Here is a 21020-nt window from a genome sequence, read left to right on the forward strand (position 1 = left end):
TTGAACTCTCAAACCAGTCCACACAGTCTCTAGCTATTCACCAATTACCATTTATGTGTTCCTACCAGTTACTGTTTCCAGAAGCTTCTGCTCCCGATAAGCTGTGACTCTCAATATTCATTGTCTCTTCAGGGTTTTCTTGGGTGAGGGGGAGGAGGAGGGAACACAATATTTTGCCCAATGCTCTGATTCAGCTATGATTTCATGTGTCCCCTCAGGGGTCATGTGTTGGAAACTTGGTCCCCCCAATGAAGGCAACTTTAAGAGGTGGATGGTAGAAGAGTTGGCAGGGTCCTTGTGGGCAGGTAGTTCTCAGGGTACCCTGAGTTAGTTTCCCTGAGAGCTAGTTATTATAAAAGAGCCATTCTCTGCTGCCCGGTTTCCTATCTCACCATGTGATACCCAACTCATATGACTTAAGACTATGAAGACAGTGATCAAATGTGTTGGATAAAAGATGCCCAATCTAGAAGAACCTTGAAATGCCAGAGGCATGGACCATGTTGAACAGTTAATTTATCAGGGCAAAAATGGAGTTGCATGAGAAAAGGACTTGCTGAATTTGGTTTGGTAACACATGGCATATTGATGGGAATTCCCTGCAGCCAACACCCTGGACTCCCATACAGCAAAGACTGTGGGACTCAGGTACCTGCTGGGAAGCATCTGGAGGGATAGCTTTGAATCCAGTGAGGAAACCAAGACAAAATCTTAGTAAAGGTTCTATACTCTCTAAGCTCTGAATCAGGCTTCTACTCAAACTCTTACCTGTTCAGGTGCAATGGAAAACGACATGGTAGTATATAGTGAGAACCTGAAAGTTCTTTGATCCAGAAACTTGTGACTATCTCATGGAAATGATCTAAAATACAGAAGCCCAATGTCCATAAAGGCAGGCATTTATGTCTATTGTAGTCACAGCCATATCCTCACAGCCTAGAACATGAGTCGGCTCACTTATATATTCACAAATAAATGAAATTAAAGGCTTTACTATTTAAAAATGCATTGCTAAATTAATTACAATTTTAAAATTACCTAGTATCTGAAAATAGGTTGCTGTTTCAGTAAATAATGATCCAGTCACTCTTTGAATGTAACTCTGTTTTTAAAAACAAGCATGATGGCTTTCAATGTTTGCAAAATCAGAATGAACACCTATGCCACCACGTTGTTAGATCTGGAGTAGAGGCACATCAATCTCATTTCACAGGTGTCCAAGTGTCACACAGTGACTTACTGGCATTTAAAAAAAATACTTAATACTATATACAATAAAAGTTCGTTTTGGCAACAAAACTTATAGATGATGGCTGAACAATTCTATCATGAATTTGAAAATGATTTCCAGGCCTCTAGAAAACAGATGTGGAAATAATGCTAGTTCCCATGCAGGAAAGTATGAGACCAACTAATGCCAGCCAACAAGTGGGCAGGGCCAGAAATTCCAGTGGCAGTCATCCATCAATTTGGAAAACATTTATCAACGGCCCATGTGCCAGGCAGGCCTTGATGAGGCCATGGGAATACAGAGATAGCCACAGCCCAGTTTTCTGCCTCTGAGCAGTCTTGCAGGAGAATGGGGATTTAACACATCAGGGCAGCACTGTGTGCAAAGAACTGGAACAGAGGGATTTGCCAACCGTTTGGGAACTAGAGATGGGGCAGAGGCACAGGTTCAAGGTGGGATGAAAAGAAAACAAGGACATCTGAAAAGACAGGAGATGGCATTAAGGGCTGAGACCTGGAAGATGACAGATCTGTGCAATGAAAAACCTGGTGTGGTCCTTTGAACAACACACAGAGGATTTTAGAGGACCATGAGGTTGATTTCTGTCTCAGTTTCTCCCCCTGGAGCAACAAGATAAAGGACAGAAAATAATCACACAGACTTCAGATGCTTTAATCTTTGCTCACTGCCATTTACTGGCTCTGTGCCCTCAAATTTTTAATGCCCTCAGTATTACCTTGCCTGTAAGTGGGATATGTGCCTACCTGATGGGAGGAGGTCTGATGGAAGATTGACACATGTATTCATGTGACAATTATTGACTGAGCTCTGACTGTGTGTTAGGCACGGCACCTAGTGCCGGGTGTGCTGCTGTGAAAGAAAGAGTTCCCGTTCTCAGGGACTCCCAGCAGAGCGGGAAGAATCAAAGAACTATAGAAAGCAAGTAGGAAGGAACTGGAGGTCTCCAGGGCAGCTTCCTCTACCTGCTCAGACCCCTGGAGTGGAAGCTTTTGCCAAAGCATGATTTGAACCTCATTTTGGTGAAGCTTCTACGTAAGAGTAATTCATATAAAACCTAGTAATAGCGCCCAGCCAACCACTTCACACCCACATTGAACAGTTTGGGTATCATGTACCAGTAATGCTTAAATGCCACATTTTACTTTATATCCATCCCAATCATATCACAGTCCAAAGAATGGAGTATTATAAAGTCATTAAAACCACGTCATGAAATAATATTTAATTGTATTAGTATATGCTCATAATATTCATTTAAAAACAGGATATATGGCCCTATATAGTATGGTTTTAGTATTTGCTAGAAAAGTCATAAATAATATAAAATTATATGTGCTTATATAAAGTTATATTTGTATATAGAAATATTATCTAACAATATCTGGAAGGAAATATACCCCAATGTTAATAGTGTTTATATTATAAAGAAGTACATTTTATTCCCTCTTTATTCTTCTCTGTATTTATCCTTTCCTGTATTTTTCAGCATGAAACCCAGGTGTGCTCTGTTGTGTGGCTTGGCACTTCAGTCTGGAGAGGGCAGGTGGTTCCCAGACTCAGGGCTTGCTGCTAGAAGGAAAATCACTCTTTGTCTTCTGTGGTAGCAAGCACCAGAGACCGGGGCTGTGAAGCCGGGCACTCCTTCTGCCAGGCAGGCACTCTACCTGAGCTACACCCCAGCATTTCCCATTCTTACAAATGATTCCACATGGAAATTTTAAGAAAATCCAGCATCAAACAAGAGGTATTGACATCGCTTTTAAAATGTGTCCTTGTGAGGGTTCTTTTAGCATCCTAGCTCTGCAGAAGCACTTGACACCAAGTGAGTTCCTGAAGGGAAAGGCCAGGCCCAGCATGGCATTTATCTCCTGGCTCATTTATTTTTTAATTAAAAAAAAAATATTACTGTGCCCTTGCAACTCTCTATGGATTTCTCAAAGAAGATACAGTGAAACATAAAACATTACTGGATATATACACCCAAACTGTTCGATGTGGGTGTGAGGTGGTTGGCTGGGCTCTATTACTAGGTTTTGTATGAATTACTCTTATGTAGAAGCTTCACCAAAAATGAGGTTCAAGTCATGTTTTGGCAAAAGCCTCCACTCCAGGGGTCTGAGCAGGTAGAGGAAGCTGCCCTGGAGACCTCCAGATCCTTCCTACTTGCTTTCTACGCATGTTGGTACCTAGCATGTTAAGTACTATAATATAATTCTTTGCAGTTTTTTGTACAGATCTATTTTCTCTATTCCACATGTAGGAAACGATAGTATTTCCCCACAGATAAGGCCTCCCCACTATCTAAGTAAATAAATATCTAGGTTCACCTGCCACCTATTTGTGGCCCAATAATGTCAATGGAATACAGATTCTGCTGCAGTCTTTAACTACCTGACAATATGGACCATGTTTTAGTTATTTATCTCCTTATGCTCAGAAGCTAGTATGGTGTCTTTCACATAGCTGGCAACTAATGCATTCATTTATTCATTTCAAAAAATATCTACTGACTTGGTGCTAGTTGTCAGAAATGCAGAAGTGAACAAAATAGATTTGGCTTTGTCTTACATTTTGGTGGGGCACAGCTAATATTAAACAAATAATGCTTCAAACAAATGATTATTGCAAAGGAAAAATACTTAAATGAAAAAATAAATGAAAGAAAATACTTTATGTATCTTATATTTTGATATTCACTCTCTGGAAAGGTGTACTCTACAGAGAATGAAAGAGAATTGTGGGCTCTCTCAAGGCAGATTAAACATCCCATTAGAAGATGTAACTCCTGTGTTCTGGATGCCTGCTCTTAGGGTGCACCCTGAGACCTCATTAGTTTTCTGTGGTCCTATCTCATGAATAACTCATTCTGAACTGACAGGCCACTAAAAGTCCTAGGGTAGTTTTGTTGTTTGTTTGTTTAAAGTGCTGCTATAAATCCAAATCTCCCATCTGGTACTTGTGCAATTGGTCATTTAGAGCTAAGTGAGTGACTTTCTCTGTTCCTTCATTAGCTTCCATTTTGTTAGATGTGGTTCATCAACTTAGCCTGCCCAAATCCTGTGATGCTCAGTCCTGACCTCAATGCATGTTCCCCTTACATCCAAAGCTGCAGCTACACGATGGAATGCCCATTAAAGGTGCTGAAAAAAAGTATTGGGAGAAATTTGGGGTGATATGGGGTGGCGGTCACCTTGACAATGTATGTCAAAACCATAAAAACTACCATATTTTTTTGTATTTTAGTTACACTTCCAGAAATCTATCTTAGCAAATGAATACCAAATAAAAGTTTATGCAAGAAAAGGTTACTCCATTACTTCTAATAGTGAATGGTAAATTTTAAAATCCCATGATAAACTAGATTAATGAGAACATGTTTTCTTATAAACTTAGAGAATTCCTGAAAACGAGCTTGCAATAGTGTTTTATTACAAGAAAATGTGTCAAAAACACTTTCAATTTCTAACGTGGCTCAGAACCATTAGATGCTAATAAATAGCTATCATTCCTTAATGAAGAGATTGCAACAAGGGTTTAAAAAATGGTAGTCAAGCACACAGAAGAATTAGTTACTGAAAGATACTTGTTTGTATGGTGTTATAGGGGTCTTCTCAGAAAAAAAAAAAACATCATTTTATTGTGAGACTGTATTCTTATAATTGGCAGACTGTTACCTACACTAGTAAAAATTTAGATTACTAGTTAATTTACTACAGTTAGGCCTTAAATTAAACACCTGAAACTAAAAATATAATAAAGTCCTTTAATTAAGAATAAAATAAGACAATAGTATTATAAATCAGCAGCTTGAATTTTAGTGTGAAAATCCACTTTAAATTATGTCAAAAAAATTTTTTTTGCAGGGGCGGGGGGGCTACCAGGGATGAAACCCAGGAGTGCTTAACCAGTGAGCCACATCTCCAGCCCTTTTTTATTTTTTGAGTCAGAGCTCTGCCAAATTGTTTAGGGCCTCGCTAAGTTGCTGAGCCTGGTCTTGAACTCACAATCCTCCTTCCCCAGCATCCCAAATTGCTGAGATTATAGGTGTGTGCCACCACGCTCAGCTCAATAAATATTTGAGTGCCTATGCTATGCTGGGTGTGTTCACTGCTGGGGTGGGGGACGTAGCAGCAAATGAGACAGATAAAAATCCTCATGGAATTTATGGTTCAGCAGAAGGGGGCTGAGAGTATACAAGAATAAGTGGAATTAATAGCATGTCAGGAGGCTGTAACTGCAATGGAAAAAAACTGAGTGGGAGAGGGGAGTGAGTCCAGGGGCCAGACTGTTACCTACACTAGTAAAATTTAGATTACTAGTTAATTTACTTCAGTTAGGCGGGGTGGAGGTTTACACAGGGTGTTCAGGGCAGGATTTCCTTGGAAAGGAGGAAAGAACAGAGACCTGGAGGAAGGAAGACAGTGAGTGGGGCAGCTGGCTGGCCCAGAGCAGTCCAGGGAGCACTTAGTTTTTAGTAGCACAAAATGTAAGGATGGTGGGTACTTTTGCACAGTCTCTGAATTCCTTTCCTCTTCCAACTAACCATGGGTACACCCAGCTAGCTCTAAGAGACTCTCTGGCAGCCAGGGACAACCACCTTGGCCTGCCAATGCCGCTACCCTGGAACCCACTGCTGGAGCTGAAGTTGGTCCACCCCCTCTCCCTAGTCTGTAGGTGGGGTGGGAGGTGGGGGGTCCTCACCCTTACTCTCCCCTGTGCCAGGAAGCTCATTCCCTTCCCCCCAAGTCGAAGGCAGCACTGAAGTTCGTTTTTGTTGAGCTAATACTTGGTTCTCTGGGTAAGGATTCGCTCATGTAGAAGCAAACAACCCATTCTCAGAGGCCTTTCTAGAGCTGAGAATGTAATCTTTACCCAGATTCAAAGAGTATTTGAATTTTATTGTGGCTAAGTCCTCGAAGTTGTCATATTTGGAATTAGGGTGTTAAAGAGTGTATCTAACTATATGTCGATCGCTATTTTCTTTTAAATTACAATGGATTTGTGGTTCCATTGGCTGCTCCTGTCTTAGTGGGTGGCCTGTGAGCTGCCTCACTTGTCAGGAATAGAAGTAACAGAAGGGATACTCTAGAGGAGGACAGGTCAGCTCTGTGACCACAGGATGCTGTCTAATGTTCTTGCCACTGTATCCTGCCTCACATGGTGCCTGGCACATGGGAGACACTCAGTAAGTGCTGCTAAATACATGAATGGCCCAGAGATGACAGCTGTGGTACAGAGAGAAGACACTTGTCTGCTAGAGCAGGAAGGCCTGAGATCGTGGCCATTTCTTTTAGAGACAGGAGAGGTACGATGGGCGGGAGCTGTTATTCCTCCCCCACAGTCTGTGGGGCAATGGGATCCAAGTGGAGTGAGTTTTAATGTGCACAAGGGCACAGCTCAGGTGGGAAGATGGAGTGTAAGGAAAAAATCCATCATAGCCTTTGGCCCCTTGCAATGTTAAGTTGCTTTGCTGAATTTACTTAACTCTTTGGAGGCTCAGTTTTATCCTCTGAAAAAAGTGAGGAGAACATAATTGACCTCACAAGCCCACCATAAGAAATAAATAGGAAAAATTGTACAAAGACCTTGGTGCAGAGACTGCTATCATAAAAGGCCATAGTAGGCCTTTGTTGTTTCACTTAATGTGTACACCTTGAGAGCCATCCTGCCTGGGTTTGAATCCCAGCTTCATCACTTAACTGGTGGTTTTAGGCAAGTTACTTAATTGTTCTGTGCCACAAGTTCCTCAGCTGTGAAAAATAGGATGATAATGTGCTCACCTCGGTTTGCTGCTCCGAGGATTAGATCAGCTAATGAGTGGAAAGCACACAGAACAGCGCCGGGCACCCCAGCACTAAGGAAGTGTTAGCTGGCGTGATCACTGCATGCGAAGCATTCCGTGCTCTTCTCCCACTTTGATCCCTCTCGGGCTGGTTGGAAGTGACGGGAGGATAGATAGAAACAGACAGGTGTGTCCAAGGGTGCTGGTCTGCGGCTCATTACAACCACAGTTCTCTAACCCCAGCGGCACCAGATTCACCCTGAGGGCTTGTTAAAACTCAGGCCATGGGGCTCCACCCTCAGAGTGGCTGATCCAGGAGTCTGGGTGGGCTGAGATTTTATATTTCTAACAAGTTCCCAGGTGGTGATGCTGCTGCTGCTGCTGAGACCATTCTCTGAGTACCCTGTCAGGTAACAAGAACAGATGACAGAAGCTCCAAGAGGAGGAGGAAGGAGGAACCTTAAGGATAAGGGGCTTTGAAGCAGTCCTGCACAGAACTGAGCTGTGGAAACCACCAAGTGAAGCATTTGTTCATTCATTTCTTCAGCAAATATCTACTCACTGTGCACCACGCGAAAGGCCCAGGATTCACTTATCAGCTGCAAGGACGAGGATAAATCCGAGCAGAACAATATTGAGTTAAGGGACTAACAACTTATTGAATTAAACCAAAACAGCATTAAAGAAAGAAGCCAGGTCTCCATATGGCCTTGCTCTTAAGCATCTTTAGTGGGTGTGTGTGTGTGTGTGTGTGTGTTAGAATATAATAAAATTTACTCTTTTTAAGATATGACTCAGAGATGGCAATACATTCACATTGCTATGCAGCATCCATCTCCAGAACCTTTCTCATTTTCCCAAACTTTATTTCCATACCCATTAAACAATAATTCCTTATTTCCTCTTTCTCCTGGGCCCTGACAACCACTATTCTATTTTCTGTCTCTATGAAAGAATCCTAGGTATCTCATGTAAGTGGAATCATATAATATTTGTTCTTTTCATGACTGGCTAATTTTACTTAAGCATCATGTTTTCAAGGTTCATCCACATTGTAGCATGTATCAGATTTCCGTCCTTTTTTGAGGCCAATATTCCACTGAACAAGTGACTTAGGTTTTGTCTATCAGCAGGCAATTGGGTTGCTTCCATCTCCTGTGCAGAATGCTGCCATGAACATCAGTGTACAAACATCTGTTCCTGTGCCTGCTTTCAATTCTTTTATTTATTTATTTATTTATTTATTTTATAATGAACATTTGTTGGAAAAACTACCTTATTGACTCCAAAATCAAACAATTTCTTACTTTGGCAATAGAATCTGCTTTCAATTCTTTTGGGTCTATATGGTAAGGGTGATCATAAAGCCAATCAATTTTGCTTTGGTGAAGATTAAGTTCATACCCCACCCCAATACATGTATTCTTTTCTTAGACCTTTACCTCTCCTGCTACTCAGGTACATAGGTCTTTCAGCTACCAAAATCTGATAAATTACCCACACCTCCAGGCAAATTATCACAAAGCCAGAAGGATTATACTTTAATGAATTCTAGGTAGGAAGCAGGCCTGCATCTCCATTTCCCTGTAATGGCAACCTCGGTGATACACTGTGCAAACACACCTGTGCCAGGAGTGAGTTTGGTATTGTAGGGAGCAGATCGTCTCTGGAATCAGTGTGATGGAGCTGGCCATGTTGCTTGCTGAAGGCTTAGGCAAGTGATTTAATTTCCTGGTTTGAAAATGTGGATAATAGTTCCTATAATACTAGGGCTGTTTTGAGAATTAAACAAAGATAAGGTAAGCCAATTAAACTAAGTTAAGGTAAAGACAAACTAAGACAAGGTAAAGCCCTTAGCATGGTGCCTGGCATATAGTAAGTATTCAACAAGCACAGGCTGTCACTAGTATTACCAGGTGCTCTTTTGGATACACAAAAAGAATTTCCTTGCCATAGGAGGATGTGACACTAAACACAAAATTAACAGTCTCACTAGGCCAGAAAGCCTAGAATCCCAGACAACAGAAAAAAAAGTTTTTAAATCATAGGATGAAAAATTATAACCTGGCCCCAAGGATTAAAAGGATGCCTTTGGATGGGAAGATATTTCGAGGTAGTGTCCTCTGAGGAACCCATAAATGGTACCAGTGTTCCCAGCAGCCAGCTATGAGTGTAAGCATTCTCCCTAAAGGTTTTTCTTTTTCCCTTCTGAGTTTGCAAATACCAGACAAAAATGAATTCCAGAACAATGGAAATCAGAGACCAGAAATGGTTGCAGCAAATTTGGCCAAGCCTCCCCGCTAGGATTACCCCAGTCCTTCTGGGATGTGTTCTGACAACTTGCTGGCCCCTTCCTAAGCCTGTGAGAGGGCTGATGTTCCCGCCACTTCCCTTGGAAGAATATTCCACAGTGAAATATGACTCACTGTCAGGCCCTTGCCTTTGAGATTCCCTTTCTTCTCTTGACCCACTTTCTTCTCGCTGTGCCCTTTTGTACAAAGTCAAAGGAAGCCTTGCCTTGTGGAGACTGCTTTGCGAGGACTGACATTCAAAGACTATTACCACCTCTTAAACTCAGCCCTGTTCATTTAGCCAAGCAAAGCATGTGTAATTCTTTTAATCTTCCCTCATAAATCAATCCCTACGTTCCCTTAATAGTCCTTCTCCTGTGCTTTGAACTCCCTCCAGTCTGGCTGTCCTGGGCTCTTGCTCCGTTTACACTTGAGAATTACCAGTCAATCATAAAATGCCTGCTCAGGGGAAACCGCAGGGCCCAGCCAGGGTTCCAAGTGCACTCAATGCACTGGCTGCCCGCTGCCAAGGGCACCGAGAGCCCAGAGAAGAGCCGCAGAGCAGCGTGATCTGCCAGGACACTGCGAACCCTGTGGGTGGCCAACCTCACTAAGAAAGGCTTGTGCCACCTCCTCCGTGATGGTCTTTCACATGGAGCTGGCCCACCGGGCCAGTAGTCAGAGAGCTGTGTGAGAAGTCACTGGAGACACTGCCCCTCTCCTTTCACTCCTCAGTGTGTCCGCCTTTCACTTGGCGCCCACCTGCCAGGGCAGGAGGACTGCTGGAAACCCCCTAGGGGTTCCTACCTGGAAGGTGCCAGCATGGTCCTCTTCCTTATCACCTTCTCTGTTCTCTTTGAGGGCAATCAATGTGAAGCCTCTGAAGTAGGAGGGGGGAGCAGCTGAAAGTGTCACTGTGAGAGAAAAAAAAAAAGAGCATCTTATAAGCAGAGGGATCAACTGGGCTTCATTTATCAAATGGGATGGGTGGGGCTCTCCATCAACGTTCACCCCTGTGGGGCTGAGGGGCCGAGGACAATGGGACTTACCTGTGGAATAGAAACCTACTGCCATTTGGCTCCCTCAGACATTTCAGAACCTGATTAATGCCTGATCTGCTCTCTCACCTGAAAATTCTTGAACCAACCATGGCTGGGGTGAGCTCTCTCTCAGTAACCCCAGATGGATACTGATAATCCCTCCTTGGAAACTTGGAACTGGACAATGATCTCTATGCTTCCATTAGATTGGCTTGAGAGACTCTCACAAACTCCTTTAGGATGCCTTTTGTAGCGCAGGCTACTCCATGTTCTATGGAACACATTTCCTTTTTCTCGTGGAAACCACTAACTCCATTTCCCAGCCTCCCTTGCAAGTAGGTCTGCATGTGTCCAAGTCGGCCATGGACAGACATGATAGACGCTGCTTCCAAGTCTGGCCCTGACAGACTTTCCCATGATCCTCCACTCTCACTCTCTCACCTCTGCCTGCTGAATTCAGGAGATCCTTCAGAGGACTCTGATGGCCCAGGGAAGTGGTCAGAGATGGAAGGAAAATGGGTTTCTCAATTAGCATTCAAAGAATCACCCACTGACCAAAAATATCCATATTATATTTTGCATGAATGGAATATACACTTACATTGTGAGGGGCCATTTGTTATAGCAACTGGCATTGTGACTATACTATACATCTCTTTCCCATATCTACTAAGAAAACTTTCTCCATTGAAATCTAGCTCAAGGGCCTTCTCAGCAAGGCAATGATGGCCACCCTCTGCCCCCCAGTTAGGTTTGCAAACTCTTGAGATGGAAATATTTTACTGTAATTTGTTGTTGTTGTTGAATTGAAATTCTCTGCTAACCTGTCTTTCCCACTGGATAGTGAGTGAATGAAGGAGAGTGGCTAGTGTTTTTATTACCTTTGTATCTTACTACCCAGTACCAAGCATCGAATTGATGTTCAATTCAAATTTCTTCAAAATGATGTAAATTTGGGTATAAGTTACTTTGCTGCCTGAATTAAAGTGCTAAGATGCTGGACTTTAGTTATGGAATTATAGACTATTAGAACTTCAGTGGATCCCAAGTATCCTCCAGTCTGGCCTTCCAATCCAAATTTGACAGATATGAAACCAAGAGGTCCACAGACATACTCAGAGCCATTAAACCATCCAGAGGCCAATTTAGTGCCAAAATTGAAAGTCCCTCCCCTCCAGTTTAATATTCTACCCATGGTTCACATACTGGATATATCATCATGATATGGGTCTTCTGTGAGTATTGGCTGATTATTCATTTTTTAAACTTTAAAAAATATTTCCTATATCACTTACATAATTATCATATATAAATGGGGAGAAGCATTTAGTCTTCCAAATTCCTCAAACTGGAACCAACTCTGTTCACATCTTGATTTCCACTTCTAGCCACTAGAACTATGAGAAAATATATTTCTGTTGTTTTAAATCATTGGTTGGTGGTAATGCATCTGACAGCCCTCCAAAATGAATATAGGCAGTTTCTGGGAAACCCAACCTAAGCTGGACAAGCAGCCTCTGCTTTCAGTACAAACTCAAACTCCACAGGCCAAAAGGGCCCAGGCTCTACCTCTCCAGCTTCACCTACCCTATTCCCCCTCCCAGCCACCACAGAGGTCCTGAGACTCACTCACTGGCAGTCTCCTGGAAAGCCCGATCGGTTCACCCTAAAGGATTTTTCATATACTGCTGATATGTCTGGAATGTCCAACTTGCTCAGTTCCTGGCAAACTTCAGAACCCAACTAGATTCTCATCTTTTGTGTGATGTTTCCTCTGACTTCTCCATAAAGTCTGGGTGCTCTTTTTCTGGGACCCCATCAAGGTTAAACATACCTACAGGCCTCCCAGGGAGAGATGTTGCCCTGCAATTGTTGGCTGAAGCCGCCCGGGGCAGGAGTGGGAACCCACTCAGCCTGGCTTTCTTCTGGCACCAAGATGCCTGAGGAAAGCTGGTGCCAAGAACAAGGGTAAAAGCCAGAGCCAAGAACCAGAGACCTTAGTCCTGTGGCCGTGAATGTGTCACCATAGCCATCCAGGCCAAACTCAGCTCCAAACAAAATGCTGCGATAGATCTGACACCTGAAGCTCCAGCACTTCCAAGGGAAGGGGAGGCTGGAGCTGGGCTCTGCCCCCCATCTTTCCAAGGTCCTAGAACTCAGCCAGGGTAGGGGGGGTTTAGATCAGGGTGGTAAATCTTGTGGAGAGGGGGTGAAGCTTTTACCATCTACAACTCCAAAGAGACCTTGAAGAAACTTAAAACAGAAGCCTAAATAAATAAGTAAATAAATGTAAGAAATGAAAAATGTAATGATGAAGACACTGTTAAATAAGAAAATATACTTAAATATGCAGAAGAACATGATGGGAGATATATATATATATATATATATATATATATATATATATATATGCAAATGATCAGGGAGAGGGAAAGGGAAGGTATTTGGAAATGAGATTGATTTGTGAGATTTACAATGAAAACTCTTTACCTAAAAAAATAAAAAAGACTCAAAAAAGGAAGACAAATTTTTTAAAGTACCATACATTGCATACATTGAACAAAGGTTCAAAAATCCCCTGACCCCAAGCAGCCTGGAACTTGTTACTCTGATTTCCTGGCATTACAACAGAACAGCTGGAGAGGATATTAAAGATGACCTGATTGAGCCCCTTGCCTTCTGGGATGGGGCTTCTGATATCCGGAAGTGGAGAGACTTCATGATCAGACCACGCAAGATGGCAAGTGGAATCCAGGTGCCTTGCTTATAGTTCAAGGCATTTATCCTGATATAAACTAACATTTCTGAAATTCTGGGGATTGCCTTCTAATCCAGTTTACAAGTGATGCAGGAAAACCTGTTACACTGCTTTTGTAGTCTTACCTTATATTTTAAGATGCTTATCTAAATGTGTCTCTCAGCTCTCTTAAAAAGTATGTTGAGCACTTTTTGAAAAGTAAATAAAAATAATTGAGACTTGTAACTTCACTCTTTTTTGAGAAGTCATTGAATTGTCTTCCTCCTCATTGGTAACCTGCAATCATCAAGTTCAGTAATTCTTGAGTCTCCAAAGATCCTTGAATAAGGAGGACCTACGCATGCCTGTAATCCTAGTGACTCCAGAGGCTGAGAGGCAGGAGGATCACAACGACTTGGCAAGATCCTGTCTCACAATAAAAAATAAAAAGGACTGGAGGTGCAGTTCAGTAGTAAAGTACCACTGTGTTCAATCCCCATTACCAAAAAATAAAAATAAAAAATAAAGAGATCTGGAAGTTATTTTCCATATTTGCAAAGGCCTTTCAGAAATCATATCTATATTAAAGCTCAAAAACACAATATACTTTTTCATAAAAATATCTACATTATTTGCTTAATAACCACACTTACCTCAAAATATAAATGAATTAATACTTATTAAGTCCTTATAGTGGGCACTTAGTAAATATTAATACTTTGTAACAATGGTGAAGCTATTACTTTCCATTATATTTTGTGTTTATGTATTTGTTTACACATTTATCTGTAAATCTCTCCAGAGCAAGAACCACCTCTGAGCTCAGCACAGTGATTAGGACAGTGTTCACCTGCATCTTAACTCAATGATCAGTGTTCAGGGGCTGGTAGGTAGACTCAGTATTGTTGAAAGTGCCAATCCTCCTCCAATTGATGTATTGATTTAGTGTAATCTAAATGGAAGTCCCAGCATGTATTTGTGATATTGACAAGCAAATTTTAAAAATGGATATGAAAATGCAAAGGTCCAAGAATAGCCAAGATAATCTGGAGAAAGAAGTACAAAATTGGAGGGCATATCTTACCAGATATCACAGAAATTAAGTCAGTGCACTAAAGCAAGAAAAGAAAAATAGGCCAGTTGAACAGTTTAGGGTTCAAAGAAATTTCACAAATATATGGAAACTTGATGTATGATAAAGAATGTACTGCAGAGTAATTGGAGGAAAGTGATGTTTTCAGTAAATTATGCCAAGACAAATGGTAGCCACAGAGATAAAGGTGACTATTGGCCCCATGCCTCACATCATACACAGAATAAATTGCACATAGATCATAGAACTGCTTGTGAAAGTAAAATAATAAAGTTTTAAAGGTACGTAAGATAAAATGTGAATGACCTTGGAGGAAGAAAGATATTTTTAATAGAACATAAAAAAGCACTGATCATAAAATACAAGTTATATAAATGGGGTGATATCAAACTTCTGCTCATCAAAAACACCATTCAGAGTGAAAAAATAAGCCACAGTGTGAAAGAAGATATTTGCAATCATATAGGTAGCAATTGATTTCTATCCAAAATATATAAAGAACACTTTCAGATCAAAAAGAAAAATACAAAACACCCAATAGAAAAAAAAAAGTGGCCAAAGGCATGAACTTCTTCACAGAAGGTACCTAAATGACCAATAAACATAAAAAGGCTCTCAACCTCATTAGCCAACAGGGAAATAAAAATTAAATACACAATAAAATACTACTGCATATTCACTGGATTAATGAAGTTTGAAAAAGAGTTAACAATATCAAATGTTGCTAATGGGAATTTTCACATGCTGTTGGTGAGATGAACATTAGCAAATTTTGATGGAAAATTCTTTGGCAGTATTTTCTGAAACTGAGCAAACACATATCCCATGACCCAGCAATGCCATTCCTAAATCAGCAGAAATGTATACCTACGTGCACCAGAAGACATTTATAAGAATGTTCATAGTGACATTATTTGTAGTAGCTCCCAGCTGGAAACACTCACATTTTGGCTGTATAGTGGATATATAAATGGTGACATGTGCATATAGCTGAGCCTTACAATAATGAAAATGGACAAATTATTGCTACTCCTAACGTGGAAAAATCTCATAAAACATAATCCCTAATGAAAGAAGACAGACACAAAAGAATACAAATGGTGTGGATACATTTGTATTTATAGAAAGTTCAAAAACAGGCAAAGGAATCTATGGTGCTAGAGGTTAGGGTAGTCAGATGCATGGGAAATGGAGGTCAGGAGAGCGGGCTGGAGATGAGGGGTGCTATTGGAAGAGTGGTCATACTCCATTTCTTACTGTGGGTCCAACATGTGATCACTAAGCTATATGATTTTTGTGGACTTTAGATTATTAAAATATGTAAGTTATCTTTTGATAAAAAGATTATTGAACTGTGTTTCTGCATGATAAATATCCATACCCTGTTATGTTTTGGCACTGCACTTAAAGGGCTTACCATAAACTCAGTTTTCCAGAATGCTGCACTTCTGTAGGTTCTAGAAAACTAAGGTTGTGCTGTACCTTATTAAGTAAGATAGAGGCTGAACTCAGTGTGGGTTTCAATTCATAATTATCAGTGGTGATGATGTTATTACACAGTATAATTTGAAGGAAGACAGGAGACCCTTTCCCTCTGGAGAACTCCATCATTATATGACTTCCTCCTGTAAGACACAATGTACAGCATGTTCTCACTCCCAGGAACAACCGAGGATGACTGTCTGGCAATAAATAATAGGATCTTCTCTCTAATGACGCCTCCCAAGTGCCTCCCAAGAGAGGCCATTAAGAGATCCAAAAAAAAAAAAAAAAAAAAAAAAAACCTCAAGAAAAGTGCTTACAAAGGATTTTTAAAAAGAAAAAAAAAGGCTATTTGGAGTCATCCGGTGAGCACATACAGGGAACTGGTTAAGAGCAACGATTTAATATTAGAATCCCAGAGCTACCACTTATTAATTATGCAACCTCTGGCAAGTTACTTAACCTTCCTGTTTCCTCATTTTGAAAAAGAGGTTAATGATATTGCCTTTCTCATAGGAATAGAGAGTGGATGAAGCAAATACGTGGCACAATGCCTGGCACTTGTGAAGAAGACAAGAATGGCAAAAGACGATGATGGTGTTGGCCATGGCGGTGGTGGCAGTGCTGATGGTAAGGCTGATGATGAGGAAAATGGTGACAACGAAGATGATCATGATAACCATGAGACTCAGCTGGCTGCTTAACTGGAAAAATGAGTTTCCTCAGGGAGGATTGAACCTCCAAAGAAAAACTCTAGATGGCACAGTGAAGAACCCCTGGGGAGGGTTGCAAAGGAGATAACTGTCTGTGGGGATGATCCCCACAGGGCCAGGTTGTGGGGAGCTTTGGGTAAGGCCTCATAATAAACTGAATCTACCTGCAGCTCATGATACTCAGGAGGATCTTCCTGCCCCCTCTACCACCACACAATATACCCTCTCAAAACTTCTTTTCTCGAATACCTTTCACTCAATCTTAATATGTAAAATATTTGACAAATATCTATTTTCCCTATAAACTTATAAGCTTCGTGAGAGCAGAGACCAAGTCTGTCTTGAGCTCCACGGCATCTTTAGTATCTAGTATATTTCTCAACAAGTAGTAAATTCTCAAGAAATACCTATTGGATAAATGAATGAAACAGGGTTCTTTGGGTCTTCAATGCATGGTTTGCCCATTTCTGCTCTGGTTTCTTCCCTAAAGTTCTCATGGGTTTCCTTGTATAATATGCCAACCTCCTTCGTTCTTTTTGTTTTGTGTACAGAGCTGGGGAAGGAACCCAGGGCCTTGCTTATGCTAGACAAGCGTAACTACTCTACCAGTCCCATGTTTTTGTTTACTGAGCACCTGCTATGTGCCATCCCCGTGCTGTGTTCCTGGAAAGAAAAGACAGAGCCTCTGCCCTCTCGGAGCACATAAGCTAATTGCTGGAAGAAAAATTTATATCAAGAGATTCTTTATAATGTGATGGGCGTTAAGGACACATGAGCAATGACCTCTGGGATACCAGTAGGGGGAACATCTGAGTCCGTGTAAGTGAGGTAGAGGAGACTTGGAAGAGGAGGTGGCAGGTGAACTGCAAGGTGAGTGGGGAGCAGGAGTTTGCCAGTGGACAGAAAGAGTAAGAGCATGCCAGGCAGATGGAAGGGCAGGGTGGGCTAGCCTCGGTCCTGAAAACCAGAACACATTCTGCGTTTTGTAAATTGCGAGCTGGGAAGGAAGGTGTCCTAAGAGCCAGGATTAGGAAGATATGCAGGGAGTAGATGGTCGAAGGCCTCTGATGCCTGGCTAATTAGGTGTGGATACCACCCTGAAGGTGCTGAGGGGTCACTAAAGAGTCTGAGCCAGGGAATGTCATATTCAAACTTGGGACTTAAGGAGAACAGGCTGGAGGTTATGTGATTATTGAGTTATGCCCTTGCCCTAAAAGCCACCTCAGTGGCAAGGACTCTCTGGCCCATTTTGTTGGTGTGAAGACTGATATTTCATTTCACAGAGGAGCCTGGCCTTAAATCCCCACCCAGGGCAGAGTTCTCCCCATCCTTGGATACACTTGCCATATGGAAACTCCAGCCTCCCCACCATTCCCAAACAGATTTCTGGGTCCTTCAAGTGACCGTGTGTCAACAATCTAACAAAAACCCAGATGAACTGTCTTTTGTGACTTCTGCATCTTCTATGGATTATTATGTTTATTAGCTCCTGTCCAGTTCCATCACCCTCTGTACTCTGCGTTTGGGGTTTCAGAATCAGAACTCTAACCTCAGTAGGGAGGTCCTGAATCAAGTATCAGCTCCATCACCTTAGCAGCCCCTCCCACCCACCTGCTGTGCTTCATGCCACACACCTCAACCACAGTGAACTTCAGCTTCTGCCTCGATTTACAACATGGGGTTATAAAGACTGCTGCAGCATTATATAAGCCCTATTCGACACAATTTGCAGAGTTCAGGGGGGCTACAAATCCAATGCTCCATTAAGAAATGGGTGCAATTCAGTCCACCGAGCTAGGACCAAGCAGAAGAAGGGTTGTTGTTGGTGGGTTTGCAGATAGGAAGGCAGGGGTAATAGTCCCAGGGGTAAGAGCCAGCTAATAGGCTCTTCATTGAAGGCTGCTGGCAGCTATCCTCCCTGCCATTTGGAGAAAGTTTATCTGTAGTAGGAAAAAATGAGGACAACACACAGAAACACAGCCAAGAAATAAAGCAAGTGTGTATGGTAGGGTGGTAGGGTGGGCTTGTGCTGTTCTCCCAGTGCTCTCAGTGTTCAGGAAGTGTCTCCCATTCCAAATGAAAGGTCTTTCACATTTAAAATTGCTAGGTTCATTGTCCTATAGTGGAAATATCTAAAAGACCTGGATTCAAACATCCCTCTGTTTATTATGTATAACTTTGAATAAGGTATCTACCCTCTCTTTGTCCCAGTGTCTTTACCTATAAATCAGCAATAATATTATTTACCTTGTGTTGTTATTATGATCACTAGTGAATCTATAATTCATACAAAAAGGTTTGTTAAATCAATAAGATATATTAAAAAATAATTTGGCCTCCTCTATGAAATAAAGATCATAATTATCATCTCATGAACCTGTCAGGAGGATTAGTGAAGAAAATGAATGTGAGCACATTGCAACAGCTCAATAAAAGTTAATTCTTTCCCCCATGGGTTCCTTCATCTCAGGATAGCTTAGAGCCAAATGGAAGAGTCCTGGGCTAAACAATCTGTGGATGGGAAAAGGAAGAGTGGTGCTACAGTTTGGATCTTAATTGTTCCCCATAGGGCCACAAGTTGAGACTTGGTCCCCAGACCATGGGACTATTTAGTAAATAGTGGAAGCCTTGGGAGGCGGGGCCTAGTTGGAGGAAGTTAGGTCATTGGGAGCATTGAAGGGGATATTGGGATTCCAAGTCCCTCCTTTCTCTCTTTTCCTTCCCTGCTGCCAGGAAGTGAACAGGTCTCGTCTGTTACATGCTCCCACTATGATATATGCTATGTTGCAATAGAGCCAAGCAACCATAATCTGAAACCATAAGATTAAAAACCAACAATAATAAAAAAAAACACTTTTACAGTTGATTATCTGGGGTATTTTGTTACATAATGGAAAGTTGACTAATACAAATAGTAAAGATACTCTGGGGGAAATGGCAATATGTCAGCCAATACAGATAAGGAGCAGAAACTTGAGGGGACCTGATGACTCCCCTTATTCTGACCATATGATCATGAGGATTGCCAATCACAGTTCCCCTTCTCCCTCCTAAAACATGAAGCCATGAAAATGACTATGCCCAGACCTGCTCTATTTCCATACCCCATTCCCCTGGGTGTGTGACTAATGAAAGTACTTCCCCGAGATGTTTCGGGTTGGAGTTAGAGAGACAAGGGCTTTTCTTTTAGTGACAGAACCAGCTAACAGGCTCTTCATTGAAGGCTGCTGGCAGCTATCCTCCATGCCATTTGGAGAAAGTTTATCTGTAGTAAGAAAAAATGAGGACAACACACAGAAACACAGCCAAGAAATAAAGAATGGAAGGATCAAGGCAGAGAAGGTGGAAAGGAGGAATGGGAAGGGTAGAGAGGGAAAAAGGTGGAGGGGGCTGGGGCAGGACCAAGGAAAACAACTCTTGATGTGTTCCTAGATCCATTCATGCCTGAAGCCAGACCCACCCCTGGACTTTCTAAATACAGGAATTAATGCATTCCATTCTTTGCTTTAGTTAGTTAGACTGTGTTCCTGTCATTTGGAGTGAAAAGAGTCCTGAATAATTTGAAGCAAATAATTCTGCCTGAACTATAAGAATCATCACCAGGCCCAGGAAACCATACTCACCACTAAACTGAAGAGAGACTGAGCTGGGGTGGCAGTTGGTATGCAAGGTCATTGGATTGATAGGTTGTTGATTTCAAAACTATGTAACTGAATGTCAGTTTTAGAAATGACTCCAAGGTTTGACTGAGGCTTTGTCCTAACTTCTGACCTGCTCAACATTCTAATCAACTCCTTAGATAAAGATTTATCAGTCCTGCTTATAAAAATTGTGGATAATCCAAAATTGGTTATGTGGGTAAGACACTCATTGACAGAAGTCAATGGATATATGACAGCTACAGGGATGAACCAAATTATATATCAGATTAAGTTTAATGGGGGAATCATGTTAAATGTTACATCCAAGAACAGCTACACCAGTGTAGGTTAATGTGTTAATCAGTTTGGTGTTACTATAACAAAATACCTGAGGCAGTTATTTTCAAAGAGAAAAGGATTCTTTTGACTCATGTTTTTGGAAGTTCAGTCCAAGATTGGGCAGCCCCACAGTTTGGGGACTCTTGTGAATGCAACAAATTACAGCAGGAACAAACCACTTACATCTTGAGTCAGAAAGTAGAGAGCGACTAAGAGACTAGAGTCCCACACTCCTTTTTGAGGGCACCACCCCCAGTAAACTAGGGACCTCTATAAGGCCCACCCTCCTAAAGGTCCATAGCACATTCCAACAGTACACCCTAGGGACCATGCCTTTAACAAATGGATCTTCATGGGACACTATCCACATCCCTTCATAGCAGTTAAGGAAGGCATCAGGCCTTTATAGCAAATAGCAAGAATTTGAGTTGGCTGCAAACTAAGTACAATTCCAAAGAACAACATGTTGGCCAAAACAGCAAGCACAAAACCTGGCAAGCTTAACACAGCACAGAGTCCAGGACAGGAAGAGAGCCATTCCACCCTGTTCTGCCTCATCAGTGCACATCTGGATTGTAAAGTACAGGGAACAAGAAACAGTACCCTACAAGGGAATCGTTGAAGAAATGGGCATTTTAATCAGAAGAGAA

The 21020-nt window shown here is 41.7% G+C and overlaps 1 protein-coding gene across 1 annotated transcript in view; it reads right to left on the reverse strand.

Moving 5' to 3' along the window:
- Positions 1–21020, reverse strand: part of Spon1 (spondin 1) — a 275932-nt gene that overhangs the window by 246553 nt on the left and 8359 nt on the right. The window contains exon 2 of the mRNA XM_046438224.2: positions 10133–10239. Coding sequence (XP_046294180.1) covers positions 10133–10239 — 107 coding nt within the window. The remainder of the gene's footprint in view (positions 1–10132; positions 10240–21020) is intronic.

This window comes from Marmota monax, unplaced genomic scaffold (genome assembly GCF_021218885.2).
Source record: "Marmota monax isolate L192 unplaced genomic scaffold, Marmota_monax_Labrador192_F-V1.1 WCK01_AAM20220418_F8-fsc00061, whole genome shotgun sequence".
Classification (NCBI taxonomy): Eukaryota; Metazoa; Chordata; class Mammalia; order Rodentia; family Sciuridae; genus Marmota; species Marmota monax.